This window comes from Parasteatoda tepidariorum, chromosome 9 (genome assembly GCF_043381705.1).
Source record: "Parasteatoda tepidariorum isolate YZ-2023 chromosome 9, CAS_Ptep_4.0, whole genome shotgun sequence".
Lineage (NCBI taxonomy): Eukaryota > Metazoa > Arthropoda > Arachnida > Araneae > Theridiidae > Parasteatoda > Parasteatoda tepidariorum.
In genome coordinates, this window is record NC_092212.1 from 83,634,334 (window position 1) to 83,652,607 (window position 18,274).

The 18,274-nt window shown below is 29.5% G+C and overlaps 2 protein-coding genes across 3 annotated transcripts in view; one reads left to right on the plus strand and one right to left on the minus strand.

The window, feature by feature from the left end:
* LOC107443005 (MIF4G domain-containing protein A) overlaps positions 1–5,056 on the plus strand; it is a 41,240-nt gene extending 36,184 nt beyond the window's left edge. For both annotated transcript variants that reach the window (XM_016056737.3, XM_016056736.4), the window contains exon 7: positions 739–5,056. In XM_016056737.3, the coding sequence (XP_015912223.1) occupies positions 739–972 (234 nt within the window). In that variant the 3' untranslated portion in view covers positions 973–5,056. The remainder of the gene's footprint in view (positions 1–738) is intronic.
* A 1,627-nt stretch (positions 5,057–6,683) lies between these two features.
* LOC107442998 (ras-related protein Rab-37) overlaps positions 6,684–18,274 on the minus strand; it is a 138,876-nt gene continuing 127,285 nt past the window's right edge. Inside the window, exons 7-8 of the mRNA XM_043051742.2 lie at positions 17,980–18,056; positions 6,684–16,597 (exon numbers count right to left, since the gene is read on the minus strand). Coding sequence (XP_042907676.1) covers positions 16,483–16,597; positions 17,980–18,056 — 192 coding nt within the window. The 3' untranslated portion in view covers positions 6,684–16,482. The remainder of the gene's footprint in view (positions 16,598–17,979; positions 18,057–18,274) is intronic.

Here is an 18,274-nt window from a genome sequence, read left to right on the forward strand (position 1 = left end):
ATAGCTGCCAACTCTACTGGATTTTCCCAGTTTCTCCTGGTCAACTGGTTTAATTAAAATTCTCCTGGTTTTTGTATGAATTATTGCTTGAATATTTAAATTTTATTCAGAACTCTCTTTTTAAATAAATTTTAAAAAATCTTCTATCTTTGATGAATTAAATGCTTTCTATTTTGATAACTATGAAAATCCCTAAAATTCCCTTAAACATTTAGTACATTATACAACAATTAACATGAAATTTATATTATTTCGTAAAATCTACTGGATTTTTTCCTACCCATGTTGGCACTATGGATTGGAAATAATCCAGATTTTTTTTGTAACCGTGATTGGGAAATCCAAGGTTCAGAAGTTTGAAGAAATCATTGATCACATTTATGGATAAAAATTCTTGTATATTTCATTGAAAAGTATTAGAACTAGAATTTATGCTTGACATCTCTTTCATTTGTAAATATCTTTTTTCCTGTAGAATAATAAATGTGATTAGATATAAAGGTAAACTTATACATAATTATTCATTTAAATTATGCTGCATATAATTTATTTAAAATTTAATGTTTTGAATTTATGAAGACATTAATTTTTTTGAAATGCATTATTTATGATTTTACTAAAGAAATTTTCAGTATTTTTGAGTAGGGATCACAATCACCCCTGTGATCTAAAACTCAGTCTTCAATTGCTCTCAGAGTTTTCTTTCATATATTTTTATTGATGTAAATTTTTTTACAGATTGATATTCTCCGCCAAATGTTAAATATGGTTGGAAAACAGCTGGAAGTAGACTCACCGCAGCGTATGCAGCAGTTGGTTTCTAACCTGCGTGATGCATTCATTAGTCCGTCCATTAGTGCACAAATACGAAAGACACTGCTTGAAGTAATTGAGCTTCATGCTAGTAATTGGCAGCTGGATCTGCCCCAGACCATGTATTATTTTCCTTACACTAAATTGTCTTTTCACTAAAAAGAGTTTGTGTGTTTTGAGTGAGAATTCTTTTGTAGGAACAAAAGTTATTCCTATGAAGGAAAAAAAATGCTGTTTTTTCCCCCCTATTGTTTCTAAAGGAGAAACAAAGGAACAAAAATTGACTAAAGTATTTGTGATTAGTACTTAGATATGCCACTGAATATAGAATATTCGGGGTTGTCACTCCGCAAGGAAAACCTGGAAAATACTGGGAATTTAAAAATCACCTAAAATAACAGGAAAAATAAAGAGAATTTAAAAGTCATAACAGGGAATATAAATAATAACAGGGAATATAAAGATTTTAGATTTAGATTTGAATTTAGATTTTTTTTTTTCCTTTGCAAATTAGGAAAATACAGGGAAATTTGTTTCTTTTTTTCTCTAAGTTTTTCCGGCAATTGAAATTAATAAATATAGTTAGCCCAATATAACTCACACAAAAGCACAATAATTGTTTAGTTCCTCTTAATATATATTGTGTATAATATTTACAGGGAAAACACAGGTAATTTTTTTTTCAGATTTCAGTGGCAACTATGATATTGTACTTCTGGATAGTTTGCATTGTTCTTGAAAAAATTTTTTTAAATAATTTTTTTCTCTTTTTCTGTAAACAAATTTTTTGTTTAGGATGTTAATGTCTTAAGTTGTACTCCTACATTAGAGACTAAATTTTCAGATTCGTTAATTGTATAATTACCTGCTATCTGTCTATTCTTTATACCTTTTGTGAACAAACATTGCTGCGATTTTGAAATAATGTTAATGTTATTTCAAATGATTTATCAAATTCAAACTTTAATTTCTGATATATATTTTTACTGTCTTAAATTTTTAATATAATTTATACTAGGACAAAATAAGCATAATAGAAATGGGAACATATGTTGACTCTATAACAGTAAAACAATTAGTTTTGTTACCTAAACCTTCTTAGAATAGTTTTATTTTTGTTCCTTTGTTTCTCTCTTGGAAGTAGAGTTCTGATATTTTTCTTTTTGAAACATTTAAGTTCGTATTTCTTAATGTAGTGCTTTAATATCCAGTTTTTCTAGTGTAATGTGTTCTTGATATGTTGTATTATGTCTAATTTTAGTTAACTTATTTTCACACTTAGATTTTGTCTTAACAGCATTTATTTCTCAGTTTTCTTCGAATACTTTTTATTCATATCTTTATTAATTAATTTGAAAAGCAGTCATATTTTAACTGTGTTATTGGAAAACTTTTGAAGCTTTATAATTATTAGATTTTCTCAAAAGACATTCACAGAATATTTATCAAAGAAGTAGAATAAATCCTTTTTGTTTAATTACTGATATTTTTTAGTAAATTTATTAGAATTATTTTATTTTGTTTGATCAAAATAGAAATACATTCTTAGTTTTTTTTAGTTCTTTTCTGTTAATTATGCTCCGTAGGCTTATAAATGGCTCAAAGTTTTCCTGTTAACATGATTGAAAGTTTTTTTTATTTTTATCAATAGCATTGATGAAACTCTCTTTTAAATGGCTGAAACACATTATTTTTTTTTATTTATCTTAGAGAAATGTAGGAAAAAAAGAAATTTTATTGTTTATTTTTTATTAAAAGATTATGGTGAGCATATTTCACGAGTGAGAATTTATTATTATTATTATTATTTTTTTTTTGATTATTAACATTTATAGAAGATTTTCTTTTGTTCATATATGGTTAAATGTTTAACCTATTTTATTTATCTTTATGAAATGTTTTAGGAAAAAAATTATTGTATTTTTTTTATAAAAAGATTATGTTGAACATCTTATAAAAATGTGAAATATATTTAAAATGAATGTGGAAGAATTTTTTTTTTATTGAAAATTATTAACCAAGAAATTGTGATTTTTATAAAAAAAATTTATAAAAAATGTTTTTTGTAAGTAACTAGTCATGTAAAGAATGAGTGTTTAATTTTGCCATAACTGTGCCTTAAATTTAATCTAATGAAAAAGAAGTGGCTTGTTTTTGTATACAAGTGAGATAAAGCAGGCATTATTCTAACAATCTTAACAATTGCTTCCTTTTTTTAAGAAAATTTCAGTTTTTTTAAATTTTTTTTCTGCTTCCTTCTCAATTTAGAAGTTTAATAATAAAACATAAGTACGAAATATTATAACATTAATACCATAAAACATCTACCATGACTTTTGTCAATGATTAAAACTGTATTGTCATCTACAAAATGTTTTAATAATTCTTCTGTAACTATATTTATACCTCTAAATTCAATTTATTATAGTAATGCCAAGATTCTCGTTTTTATTTATAAGATATACTGTGAAATTTTAAGAGTTGTTTAATATCAAGCTGTTTACAATACTAGAGGCTATAAATTCTTGTATGACTAGTTATACAATTCTTATTTATTTGAAAAACTTTCTATTTTTAAATGAGGAATAATTGTATTGGTATTTTGTTTAATTGCATTTGATTTATTGAAATTTTTTATTTTATTATTGTAACATGAAACTACGAAAAAATAATAGTTGCTGCTTTTCTTCAAAATACTAATAATACGTTTATAAACTAATTTTATGGTGTATTTATAACTACTTTTTTTTTCATAACGTGTGTATATTGGTCATTGTGTTTGATATTTCATACAAACTTTCTGTGATACTGTATTTTGTTAGTTAGCTTTCAATTTATGATAAATTAGTTAATGGTTCATATAGGTATATTTCACTGTATATTTTGAAGCTTTTTCTGGGCAATAACATATTTTTTTTTGTTGTTGAATTGAGAGTTGTTTCATGTTGCATTTCTCCTATTAAGTGCTTACTAGATTATAATATGTGCCAATATCAATTCTGTTTTCTTTTTAAGGGTGATTGTGAATCAAGGAAATCCTAACATTCGCCGGATTTTGATATCTTAAACTAGAGACACACAGTTGAGATTTCAAAGTTTGATTATATTAGTTCAACTGGGAGTAAGTGTTCAGATTTTAATTTTTTGAGATATTGATTCTTTGAAATTTTAACTAGAGTTTTCTATAGTCAAAGAACCTTCTGGCCAAATGTAATTTGGGAACATGTTTCATTAGTTCAATAGTTTCAATAGTTTCATTATCTGGTGACTTGCAAAAACTGGTTTTGCAATGTAGTGAATTCAGCAAGTCAAAATGTTGCTTTTTCGCATGTGACTGAAAGATTGAAAAATTTACAAAAACTGGAATGTAGAGAATATTGCAAGTCAAAATATGACTATGGTTAAAAATAACGTAATCCGCATTAATGTAAAGGTCTTCTTTGGACAGAAAATGAATTATACTTGTTAGCTAACTGAAAATGTTATGAACGCGATTGCCTTAAGCTACTTTTAAATATTTTTACCTTCACTGAAATGTGTTTAATTCATAGCTGCAAACTTTACTGGATTTTTACAGTTTTTCCTACTCAACTGGTTTTTGTACATTTTAGAAAGCTCCCTAAAATTGAGTAAGTTTTACATATAATAAAGCTATCCTCATTTATAAAAATTTTTAACTGTTTAGTTTATAACTGTTTTTTTTTTTTAAATGTTCAGTTTATTTTCATTCAAAACTCCCTTTTTAAATTAAATAAAAAATATTTTAACTATCTTTGATGAATTAAATTGCTATTACTATTTAAAATTATAAGTTGACATAATACATACCATTTTAAGTTCATTTAATGTTAATCATAGGTGGATTGCAGTTTTTCCCTAAAATATTTAGCATATTATGCAACAGTTATCATGAAATTAATATTTTGTATAATCCACTGGATTTTTTCCTATCCATGTTGGCAGCTATGTGTATAGATGTAAAACTGTTTTGAAAAGGATCCTTAGAGTGGGGAATAAGTTTTTGTTAATTTGGTCTAAATTAGAAATGTAGAAGGAAAATAGGAAATTTTTGTTGAGGATTTCATTTGATAACACAATCACCTCTGATTTTTTTTGATGCTGGAAGTTCTAACTTGTATATCCAGGTCACTAGTAGTGTGCAATATTGTAAGTTTTGCAATATGGAAATATTAATTGCATTTTCTAGTCTTCCAAGATTTGTGAATAAAATACTTAATGTTAATGGAGCATTGTATTTTTTTCTTCTTCAAATGAGCTATCTGTATGGGTTTTTTCTATCTAGACGGACCTTGTTTTCTATTATGATATTGGTTCTCATAGTAAGTATGCTATTTTATTTTATAACCGTCGTTGAACAGCCGACCTAATTTCATGGGGTTACGACTACTAATGTTCAACTTCGTAGCCTTGTAATTTTGAACCCAATCCAGAAGACAAGGAAACTCCTGGATCAGTACCCCCAGAGGTATTGATTTGTTATGGGAACATGGAGGACTTTGAGACTCGACAGATTTAATGTGCATCAGTCACCATTTTCTACACGGGGAGTCTGCGGCCGGTGAAGATCGAACCCTCGGACATGGGATGCTGTTGGATTTAGGCTACACTAAAAATTTGAAGTTGCCTCTTCTGAAAAGGGATTTTATTTTCTCTGTGTTAACCTACCCAGAATTATCTGAACACAATTTCTCTATTCATTCAGTGACTTATAATTTAAATAGTAGAAAAAATATTAATAAGTAAAATTCAGTGCCTGCCATTAGAAAAAAAATAAGTGGTTTCAAAGTTCAAGTTTTAAAATTTGATTTTAAAGTTGTACTGAACACATTTAAGCGAAAGGAAATGATTTTTAAAAAAATAGTTATTACTCCACGTATCCTTGGTGGAATCGCATTGCTGATAAAGTGGTGAAAAGCTTTGATTCTGGGCTGCATAGCACTATCTGAAAACACTGCTTAGTAACTCTGTTTAACATTATAAGATCCATTGCTTTGCAATATATTCAGCAATGTAATAATTTATCTAGTTATGATCAAGTACTTTTTATGCAATTTTTCTAGGTTCAGGCCTGTGGCTTTCAAAGTGCACATTCATTTATCAAAGCTTAGCTTTCCATTTTTCTGTTCTATAATAATATGTTACCTTAACGTTACTTATTATTTTGAATGCAGCATTAATTCGTTTAACTGCACGTTCTGTTATCGTTCACTTGTTGTATCAGCTATTAGCAAAAGGTCAATTGACTATGAATAAAAATCCCAAAAAATTGCGATCAATCCAATTAAGTAGGCTTCATAATGTCATTGGGCTAGGATAGCCTAGTTGGTAGGGCACTTGGCTCATGTCTAAGAGGTCGTGGGTGGTAGTAAATGGTGACTGATGCACAGTAAATCTGTCGAGGCACAAAGTCCTCCATGATCCCACAATGAATCTTACCTTTGGGGGTACTGATCCAAGAGCTTACTTGTCTTCTGGATTGGTGCAAAATTACAATGCTACGGAGTTGGACTTATGTTGTCATGGACCCAAAAACTGGGTCGGCTGTTCAACGACAGAAATAAAATAGATTTCATTGTCATAGTCTTAATATGAAAGCTATAGTAGTAATCAATCACTTTTCAGAGCATCAGAAAACTAGATTCTAATAACATCAAAGAGAAGTAAATAAATTTAGCAATACACGAAATAAGATTGTCAAATTCGCAGATTTTAAATTTTAAAAACATAAAATATATTTTTAAAAATTACCCATTATTTTTCTGCCTTATGTAGGTTTAATTTCTAAATTATAATTTTTCCTTCATAATGATTAAATCAGACCTGAAATTATACAAAAATACGTGTATATATATAGTAATAAATACATTTTTATTTAAACACTTTTACTTTAGACACATGTGACCACTACTGATAGCTTAATAATCTTTTGTACATATTCACACAATATCACATTGAATTTACAGTATTTAACACAGATGTGGCATTTATAAATCTTTGGTTGACACAACAAATAAAAGGTGGATGTGGTACATTAATTTTCTCTCTTTCTTGGTACATCTTTTTTTTAAACGTAACTTATTTACATCAAAGCACAGTGAAAGTCACCACTGAGAACACATTCAGAATATTTGACACAGAACAATATTTGGTACATAAAATTCTACACTTTTTGGAACGAAAAAAAATCTAAACATTTAAATTTAAGCGTTGGTGGGATATTAGACTAGAAAGTCAATTTTACTAATAAAAATATAAAGCTTTAATGTTATAGAATTTATTTAGAAAAGTAGTCCGCATAAGTATTTAGTTTTTCTGATTAAAGTTTGAATGAGCCAGACTTGCAAAATTGAATACTTTTTGAGAAATATGTCTGCAGTCTTTTTTCTAATTTTGAATTTTTTTTCTTCTTTGCAACGTTCTAAGCAAAAGCCTCAGTGGACATAATTATCAGAAACCTAAAGTTTTTGAGATATTGAGCGCAATGTCGAACCAGGTTATAGCTTTAGATTTTTTGAGGGAAAAAAACAGCATTTGTAACTTTTTGGTTTTCTGGCTAACCTGATCCCACTTTTCTCTTTAATTTAAATTACAAATGGAGGTAAAAACAGAATTTATCATGAAAAGTTTTCCCACAATATAGCATTCAGTAGATGTCAGACTTTATAGATACATTTAAGTTTAAGGATTATTGTGTAGATTAGGAACGTTTAGTGATAAATATAGTTAAACAAAAATCACCTTTCATGAATCAAATTTTGTTGCAATTTTAATTATTTTGACGCACTACTGGGAGCCTTTTTTTTTCTCAATAAATCAGATTGATTGGTGAGTTTGTTTTGGTTGAACAAACTGAAGGATTTCAATTGTAAACGTTCGAGGAATTGGTCCCATTCAAAATACAAAATGTGGATATGCCTACATATTTAAAGTAAAAATAATAAAAGTAGTTTTTTATGAGAAAGAAACTCAAACCATGAATGTGAAAAAAGTTTCATAGTACAGTTACATAATAATATTAATAATAGTGATAAAATCAAAATGGTCACCACCTTATTTGTTTTCTTTTAAACAACTTCTTTTGGAAAACATATTTAAGGGCTGAGTTTATAGAACAGACAAGTGCATTCATACTAACCAGATACTTTAAATTTTATGACTTCAAACAAAATGAATACATTTATACACAGATCATATGCTAATACTACCACAGAAGGACAAAAAACTGTTTGTATGAATATAAATAACCATTTAAGTTGGAATAAAAAATTTTAAAATTAATATAGACTATTATATCATCGGAACTAGAAAGCAAACAAATTATGTTATTGAAACTATAAATTACTGGAAATACATAATAACATAAAATAGTGAACACATGTATGCATAATGATTAATTATAACAATGCTCCCATGAAAAAGTACCTAACCTGCATAGCTAAATTTAAACCAAAAGGTTTAAATTTTATCTGTTATTCACAATTTAAATTGAAAGTTTATTAACTGTAGCCCCTTAAAAAAGTTATATTTTATGTCGATACACTTTTTAAATAATACTAAAGGCGAATCAAGGTTGTGTGATTTTTATCTATTCTCCGCTCTCTTACCCTAGTTTCCACAAATCTTACTCCCCCTCCCCCGTAAGTATAGTCCAACTTCTTTAACGTAGGGCTATGGGAAAGAAGCAAGATTTACTGAAACCTTGTAGTGAAACCATGTTTTACTGAAACTATGTAACGAAATCGCGTAGCCTTGAGATGCCTATTTATTTACAAAGAATATAGTGTAATTCTAAACTGAAAAAATGAAGGGGTCACTAACTACTGCATAAAAGGCTTTTTGGCAGAGTCAACGGCCTGTATTTGCTTATGGCCGCTGGTTGAGCTTTAACAGGGTGCGTAGCCAGATTTTTCAAAAAAAAAAAAATAAGCACCTTTTAAGCACTCAAAAAATATTTTTAATAACTTTCCAAAAAAAAAATTCAGAATTAGGATCTGCGCAGTAATAAAGATTATTTTTCTATCGTTTAAAGCTCTTAATTTATAAACGTAAAATTAATAAAATTCAAAAACTTTACACAATCATGGTAATCCTGTATTTGCTTATGGCCGCTGGTTGAGCTTTAACAGGGAGCGTAGCCAGATTTTTCAACAAAAAATAAGCACTCGAAAAATATTTTTAATAACTTTCCAAAAAAAAAAAGAAGTCATAATTAGGATCTGCGCAGTAATAAAAATTATTTTTCTATCGTTTAAAGCTCTTAATTTATAAATGTAAAATTAATAAAATTCAAAAACTTTACATAATCATGGTAAAATAACTAATTTCGGATAAATATTCCAGAGAAAATCTAGCGTTTTTTTTTTTTTTTTTTTTTTTTNTTTTTTTTTTTTTTTTTTTTCAATTTAGAACGACAATCGACACGGTAAAGAAAAAATCTGTTTAAAAAACTTAAAATAAAGCACTTTTTTATAAACACAGAATAAAAAAAAGCACCTTTAAGGGCTTTTAAGAAACGTAAATCAAAAGAAGCACCTTTGAGCACTTTATAATACGTTACGCACCCTGTTTAATAATTCATTATACTTATTATTTTGCATTGAAAAAGCCCTTGTTTGAAAATTCAAAAAGCCATGTAGATGAAAAGTCTTTTTGATAAAAAATTAACAAAATAAGTATTTATTCTCATTTTTCAGGTGATCACAAAATATTCTTTTACAGTTTGAATTAAACCAAACAAACTGAATTTTCATGAAAGTTTTCTCAGACTTTTTGTCTCTCTGATCCTTTATATATTAGTTTATGATTGAGGAGTTATGAGATTTCTTTTGATTAAAATATTAGTATGATACCTTTGTTACCATTAAGAAAAATATTTTCAGAAGCTACTGATTTTAAAGGAAAATTCGAAAACAAAAATATTTATTTCAATTATCGTTTGACATTTAAAATCGTTTAACGTAAGTGATTAATTTTTCAGGGGACACCACAGTCTAGAGGCGATTCTGCTTATAGATTAAGATGAGTTATTTCTGTAAATATTTGCAAGAAATTAATCTACAGTGAAAGTATCAAAAAATAATTTTGGCAAAAGAAACAAATTTAGCTACATCAATTGATAATTTTTACTGGGAACAATTGGCGTTCCAGGTGGCAACAGAAAACTCTTCCAATGACTTGAAATTAATTTCTTATTTAAAATACATGGATCCGCATTTTAGTAAACAATATGAAATTTTTTTAATAACTTCAAACTGATTGTAATTCGCAAGAATATTAAAACATGTGTTTCAATAACAAATATATCATTACTACTTTTTAAAAAAATGTGTACATAAATTTGCCAATACACATAATACTAAGAGAGCTTTTTCTCATAAAAAACTGAGTTATTAGCGTTTTGAAGTTTACTTTACAAAAAAAATCAGTTGAACGTTGGGGCCATAATATGGGGCTGATTAAAATATTACGTAAGCACGTAAGGGGAGATTGAGCAATGCTTACGTTAGACCTTGTAAACCTTTTATTTGCAAATATTTCTTGAAAGAAAAAAAAAAGAATTTGATAAAGTTTGGAAAATTTCTTTTAAAAAAAAAAAAGAATATTTTTGGAGGAAAATTTTTTTTAGGCATTTCAAAATTTTATAAAGGGAAATAAATATAACTTTTGATTTATGCAAATTCATTATTTATTTAAATTCGATCTTAAAATTAGACTACTTCGGTAAAAGTCAAAGCATGGGTACGTAAGCATAGAAGGGACATTTGCTTTTTGTGAATGTTTGAACTGCTCTTATCACGTAAGTTTGTTGCAGCATTAATAAGGTGTTAAATAGTTCAAACAGTAATATCGTGTGACCATATTAAATTTGCAACATACTGGGTAATTCGAAATGAATATAGCTATTACAAACAGCTATAACTACTTAATAAAAAATAATATATCGCTAAGATTAACATAGAATGTTGATGGAACATAAAAATTTCTTTACGTAAAGCACAGTTGAGCGGAATCCTGCGCATGCGCGAGTTCATAAGTGAAAATGGCGAGTCCCGTGCAGAAAGCACTCAGCGTGTTAGAATGTAACAATTGCTTGCAACAATTGTTTGCAACCTCCGGACTCGACACAATTCGATTTCTATCTCTGGGGTTATGTGAAAGATATGCTTTCCGTGCAAAACAATTTTTTTTTATTTTAATTTATAACTGTCGTTGAACAGCAGACCCAATTTTGGGTTTACGACTACTGTTGTTCAACTCCGTAGTTTTATAATTTTGAACCAATCCAGAAGACAAGGAAACTACTGGATCAGTACAGGGTGCGTAGCCAAATTATTCAACAAAAAATAAGCACCTTTTAAGCACTCAAAAAATATTTTTAAGCACTTTAAAAAATATCTTAACTAAGCAGGGTTGGAAAGTTTTTGACAATTGGCGGTTTTATCTTGTTTCAACCGTCATGCCAAAAGAAAAACTTTTAGCATTGTTTTTGACAATTGTGTCAAAAATCATGAAGTTTTGAATCAAGTAAAACGAATGGCGTTTTCATACGATACGGACTGACAATACGCCGAAAAAGATTGGGGTTGAATTAATTGTGAAAACGCTGAATAGAACAATGTGAGCTGTGTCTTTTTATATAATTCGTAGCGAAAATCAACACGGTAAAGGAAAAATTTCATTTTGAAAAAGGGAAAATTAAGCACTTTTTAAAAACATCCAATGGAAAAAGCACCTTTAAGGGCTTTTAAAAAACGACAATCGAAAATAAGCACTTTTTAAAAACGCTACGCACCCTGCAGTACCCTCATAGGCATGATTTGTTCTGGGACATGGAGGACTTTGTGACTCTACAGATTTAACGTGCGTCAGTCACCATTTACTTCACGGGAGTCTTCGGCCGGCGGGGATTGAACCCTCGATCTCTTGGACATGGGCCCAGTGCCCTACCAACCGGGCTATCCCGGCCCATGAACAAAACTCAAAGAACGCATTTGTAATGCGCTTGCGTCGGTGACTGCACAAATATTTCAGAATGTATGGCGTGAAATGGACTACCGCCTAGATGTTGTCCGTGTGACCAAGGGAGGTCACGCAGAAAATCTGTGACGCATGTATACAAAATTTTGAAGTTCCTTCTACATTTTGCGTAAATTTTATAGACAAATTCTTTTTCATTAAATAGTTATAGCTGTTTTTAATCGCTATATTCATTTAGAATAATCCTGTATTTATTTAAGCAACTATGAGAGAAATAATGCAACTCTTAAAAACATGAAATTTTAAGTAAAAAATACGAAAAGTTTGGCACCACTTTCTAGAAACTGTTTACGTGCAGATTCTATAATTGTTTCATTTTTATAAATTTGCTACGGAAAGTAGACAAAGTGATTATCTTGTTTAATTTCACAAATAGATTAGAAAATTTAACGCAACTAACTAGATTAATTTTCAAAGCACACATTTTTGACTCTTATTTTTTTTTCTAAAACATCTGAGTGCAATATTTCTAGAAAAAGTGTATAAATTTGAAAAATGTAGTTATGTAAAAAGAATATATGCTTAATTTATATCTGTTTTTAAGCAGTTCTTATAATTTCCTAAGAATATGTTTCTTTATACAAACTAATTTATAATTTGATAATAGTAAAATAAATGTGTAGTGACAAACATGAACTCTAAAACTATCTAATAAACGCCTAAGGCTGCTATTTGAGTAGAAAATATAGTCTAATTTTGAGTAAAAATTATGTCTTTTTTGTCTTATAAAATAATTTTTTGAATGCAAGAAACAGGTCGACACGTTAAATATAAGATAAAAGAAATTTTAAAAAAAATTAAAAGAATGTAAGACACAAGTTAGTTAAATTATTAATCTAATTGAAATTATGTTTAGTAAAAAAAATTAAATTACCTGTTAGTTATTTTTCTTAATACTGACCATATAGGTATTCCCTAAGTTTACCCTAGTTTTAAGGCAGACATTCATTTGAAGCAGTAAACATTTTTAGAATCAAGTAAATTTCCAAACATGTAACGATTATAATCTTTAATTGAAACCTCATAAAATTTCTTTTAAACCTGATGATCATCGGGGCATACTGGATTAATATAACACTTTTAGCTATTAAATTTTATTTTAAGTTGTATATTTACCTGATTAACCTTTTATGTCATCGTTGTGACCGTCCAATTTAAAAGAAGCAAAAATATGGTAACAAGGTGCTTCCTATTAGATTGAAGCATGGTGGTCAATATTTTAAGTAACTTACTTCTTCCTACAAATTTGTTTAATTTAACGAACACATTTCGTGGATTACTTCACACATAAAAAGAATACAAATTTATTTTTTTAATCTTATACCTACAGGGTGCAATTTCAATGCACTTTATGTTACCTGCAATAGAATTGTATGAGATTATTTTAAGTTCTGTTATCACAAATGTGTGACCCCATAGTCACATATAGCTGGAAATTCATTTCCTCCCAAACGCATGTTTAAAGTACAGTCGGATTTCTATTTAACGAACTTTCATTTTGAGAAATTCTCTATTTTTTGATTTTTTTTTCGAGGAACCAAGGAACATTTTGGAAAGTTCTTCGTAAAATAACTTCCAAATAGCGAAGTGAAATTTCTCTTTAACGAACTTTTCTTTGAGATCCACTTTATGTCCCAAAATATTTCAGAACGTTTCAAATTTGTTAACGCATTTAATGGGGGAAAATGACCATGAATTGATTTTCGCAGTCACTTAACTTTTAGAGAAAGCGGTCAAATCCCTTTTCCTTTTTGTTTGCATTTCATACCATGCCACAAATCAATTTACGAGAAAGCATAAGAGAAATTTCTAAAGCATGGAGCTGTGATGTTACAGATTGTACTATTCGTAACAATTTTGCTAAAGCTGGATTCTTAGTCAGCGCGGAGGATGATATATTCCTTTAGAAGAACTTAATGTAATGAGGGCTACAGCTAAGAGAGAACCACGAAAAAAACGATGGTGTACTACTGATTAATAATTTTCTTTTTATTGATTCTGAAGCTGCAACCACGGAAACATTAACTGAATCGGATATTTTAGGACAGTGTGAAAAATAAAAACAATATAGCAATTAATTGTGAGGAAGATGTTGAAGCAATCACAAAACCTTCATATGATGAAATGTCGAAATCATTTGAAACAATTCGATAGTAGATACTAATTTACAAGATAAAGGTGAATCCATTGCTATTTTAATTATGTCTAGTGTTTATGAATTTAAAACCGGTTTTGTGTTGTTTAAGTTCTTCAAATTGTGATTTTCTATTTAACGAATTTTCCATATAAGGAACTTTTTGTCAGAAATTAAGCTACTTCGTTAAATAGAGGTCCAACTGTGTCTCAACCCAATTCGTTGATATTGGTTGTGATATGCTGTTTCAGATAACCTAGATAAAGAGGAGGGGGGGATGAATAACTAGTCCTTTTACGTAATCCTTCAGGAAGAAATCAAAAGTCGGGACTTATGGGTGGCCATTGAGTAAGAGGCATTTTGTAGATCGCGGCTCGTTCAATCCATCGTTGAGGGAGACATTCATCAAAGTAATCTTGAACGTAGGCTTAGCAGTGATGTAGTGCACCATCCTGTTTAGTTATATCAACCAAGAATTAACAAATTCAGAAAAGTTGCTCATGTTCCCGTGACAGTTTGCTCTCTTTCTGAACATTGGAAAGAACGCATTTACTTTAGAGAAATCTCTCGCGTGTTGTTCTGAGAGTTTGGGATTTTTTATTCCTGCAACTGTGATATCAACCGTGAGTTAACAAATACAGAAAAGTTGCTCATGTTCCCGTGACAGTTTGCTCTCTTTCTGAACATTGCAAAGAACGCATTTACTTTAGAGAAATCTCTCGCGTGTTTTTCTGAGAGTTTGGGATTTTCTATTCCTGCAACTGTGATATCAACCGTGAGTTAACAAATTCAGAAAAGTTGCTCACGTTTCCGTGACAGTTTGCTCTCTTTCTGAACATTGCAAAGAACACATTTATTTTAGAGAAATCTCTCGCGTGCTGTTCTGAGAGTTTGGGATTTTTCTATTCCTGCAACTGTGAGTTAACAAATTCAGAAAAGTTGCTCATGTTCCCGTGACAGTTTGTTTTTGAAAAAAGAAGAGGCCGAACACTCTCTTTCTGAACACTGCATAGAACACATTTACTCTAGGATAATCTCTCCGCTTGTTGTTCTGAGAGTTTGAGATTCTCTGCTCTCCATAAACGTATATTTTGCTTGTTGACCTTCCCACTGACGTGGAATGCTGTGTCATTGATGAAGATGAAAACTAAGCGGAATCGGGAATAATCCCTATCGAATCAAGAATAATCCCTATCTAATGAAGAATAATCCCTATCGAAGAACTTGATTCATGCGTTTGGGCGGAACTTAGTGCGTGGTGTGACTATTTCCAACAAAACAAAATAATCCCATAGAATTCTTTTGCGGGTAACATATAATATCCTAGATTGTTCTTGATTTATAGTGCATTGAAACTGTATATTTCTTTATGAATCACCCAATATTTTTTTTTAAATGCATGCATTTTAAACATAACTTAGATAACAAAAAAAGTGTTCTATTCTAAACTGATAGCAAAGTTCTGAACAGTTAAACAGATAACAGAGTCCTTTACTGCTTAACTAATAATGAATGCTTCTACAATCAAATTGATAATGAAGGTTATTATCCTTAAATTGATTATGAAGGCCTTAACTGCTAAATTGGTTACGAAGTCTTACTTTTAAATTTATGAAGGCTATTACCTTTAAATTGATTATGAAGGCTTTTATTGTTAAATTGGTTATGAAAACTTTCACTGTTAAATTTATGAAGGCTACTACTGTTAAATTAATTATGGCCTTTACTGTTAACAAGCAAATTTGAAGATAAATTATCGGTCCTTTTTGAATACTCTGCATGCAAAAATAGTTATAATGTTTTTATTCAGAAAAAAATATAATTTAATAATTATAAAATTAGTAACTTATATTAAAAATAAAAAATATAATTACTTAACGTTTAATTATTATAATTAAAATTATGATATTAAACATTTTGTAAAAGATAGGTGACCATAATGTGATTATTTTCTGAGAAATTCTAAATACTTTTAATAATAATAACAATTAAAACTATTGTATGCAAGAAAAATTTCAATCTATATTGTTACACGCCAGAATTTTTTTTTTTTAGAGAGTTTATGCTTGGGCAAGCATTACCGATATCGTAAACATACTTATATATTCAATATTTATATACATCTACGCATTTTTCTTTAGCAAAATATCTCGGATTATTCCTTTGTAGTCATGGGATATATTGTTAGAGCATTTCAAATTCTGCATTCCTTTATGTTGGCGACCTTGAAAACGGTAAGGAACAACATAGTTGTAAGCACATTAAAAATAACACAGGGGAAGATGAGAGGAAAAATAGAATAAAAAATCACTCTCTAATAAAACGATAAAAATCGAACAAAAACTGAACAGGGCTTTTTTTCTCCCTTTTCTCGCCGCAATTTCTTTTCCATATGAGTTGAGTTGACACAGACACGCTTCTGAACGCCGGAATTGTTTCGGTAACCATGGAAACAACGCTTTTGTGACGATTTTCTCTTATCCGCAGCAAATCCCAGAAGAACTACTTTTCGTACTCTCTTGTCGTACGTATTCTTTCACATTGAACTTGGTTTCTTGGTTTGGCTGGTAGCTCATACGATATTTTAGCTCCCTATACGACGAAAGAAAGAAAGAAGAAAAAATAAATTAAAAAAGAAAAAAAAAATATCAAATCACGTTTATTCTATTTTCGCTTTTGAATAGTATACTCATGTGAGTTGTAAGAAGCAAGGAAGAAATTCTATTTTGAATATTTTTGATAGATTTATGTGAAAGCTCGTATATACGAAAATTTGATGACACGGAATATTGCCTCAAGCATGGCAATAAAGAATATATTTATGAATGGTAGAACCCAAACCGAAAGTTTTTTTTCTTCCTTCTACTGTTTTTTTTAAATTTTTTTTATTGGAATTTCAAACTATCGAATATGCATTAAAGTCATCTGGCACTTCTTTAAATTATCATTTAAAAATATTAAAGATTAAAATCATCATATTGTAGATGAATTGGTACTTTTCCGTTAGCAAATGTCGCCAATTGTCAACCAAATGCGAGCCAGGTTGCCAAGCGAAGTGAATGACAAAACAGTCAACGGAATAAAAGTCGAAAACGTTCAACTATAAACAAATATTTATTAATAGTAAGCCAAACAAGTTCAACTATAAGCAAATATTAATGAATTTTAAACAAAACAGTTTTACCCAAAATTAATGATTATGATTTCAGAGAATAGAGCACGCGGCCCTAAACTAACATTACCCTTATGGTTGTCAGAAATTTGTAGGAATTCTACATTATTTGGCGATTTTTCGCTTGCGTCCGGCTAACGGAAAAGTACCGATGAATTTTTCCATTACATTTTTATTTTAATTTCTAAAAGAATCATAAATATTAACACAGTTTTTTAAAATTTTTTAGAGTAATAATGGTTTTTAGGTATTTCCATTTCAGCATGCTCGTTAAATAAGTTTGAAAATTGTGTACTTTTTCTTTTAAATAAAATTAAAATGACTAAGAGAATCGGTATTTAATTTCGTTATAATAGTTTCACATAAATAGAATCATTTATATTTCGCGTTATAATGTACGTATCAGAGACAGATTTAAAATTAGGACGATGTATTGTGTCTAACTTACACCCCATTTACACGAGGACTGAAAACAGTCTTCGGACGTCCCAAACCTAAAAAAGGCTTGAAGAATTTACATGATCCCCTGAAGGTAAAAACTCCATCTTGCAAGAATAGGCGAAAAAAATACTATTTGACACAGGGAACCAATTATCATGCAACTGTTTCCCGGAGAAGACACTGGTAGTTGTCTTCACCCAATAATGCTTGCACCTGAAAGTAAGTTAGAGGAATCGAAAGTTCAATAACAGGCTTTCGTTTCTTCTATGACCTTACGCGGCTGATATCAGATCTCGTGTAAATGGGGAGTTAGGCATAGAAAAAGTAAGGAATCGATGGTCAATTAAATTATTAAGCTTACCTAGCAACTGCCATGAAAGCCAGTTCAACGTTGGTACCGGTTTTGGCACTTGTTTCCATAAAAGTAACTCCATATTCCTGTAAATAACTCAAATGTAAATAATCTGTGCATTGTTGAAAGTGAGAAACATGATTTCAAAATTTTACCTTAACAGAAATGTGTATTACATTTAAAATAGCGACCTTAACTATCCTTTGTTGTCAGTATGTTGCTCTGATGTTTTGTTACCAAGTACCGAAAACTAATTTTTTGTATAAAAGTACAATACTTAACCAGGGCCTGACTTAGACTAATC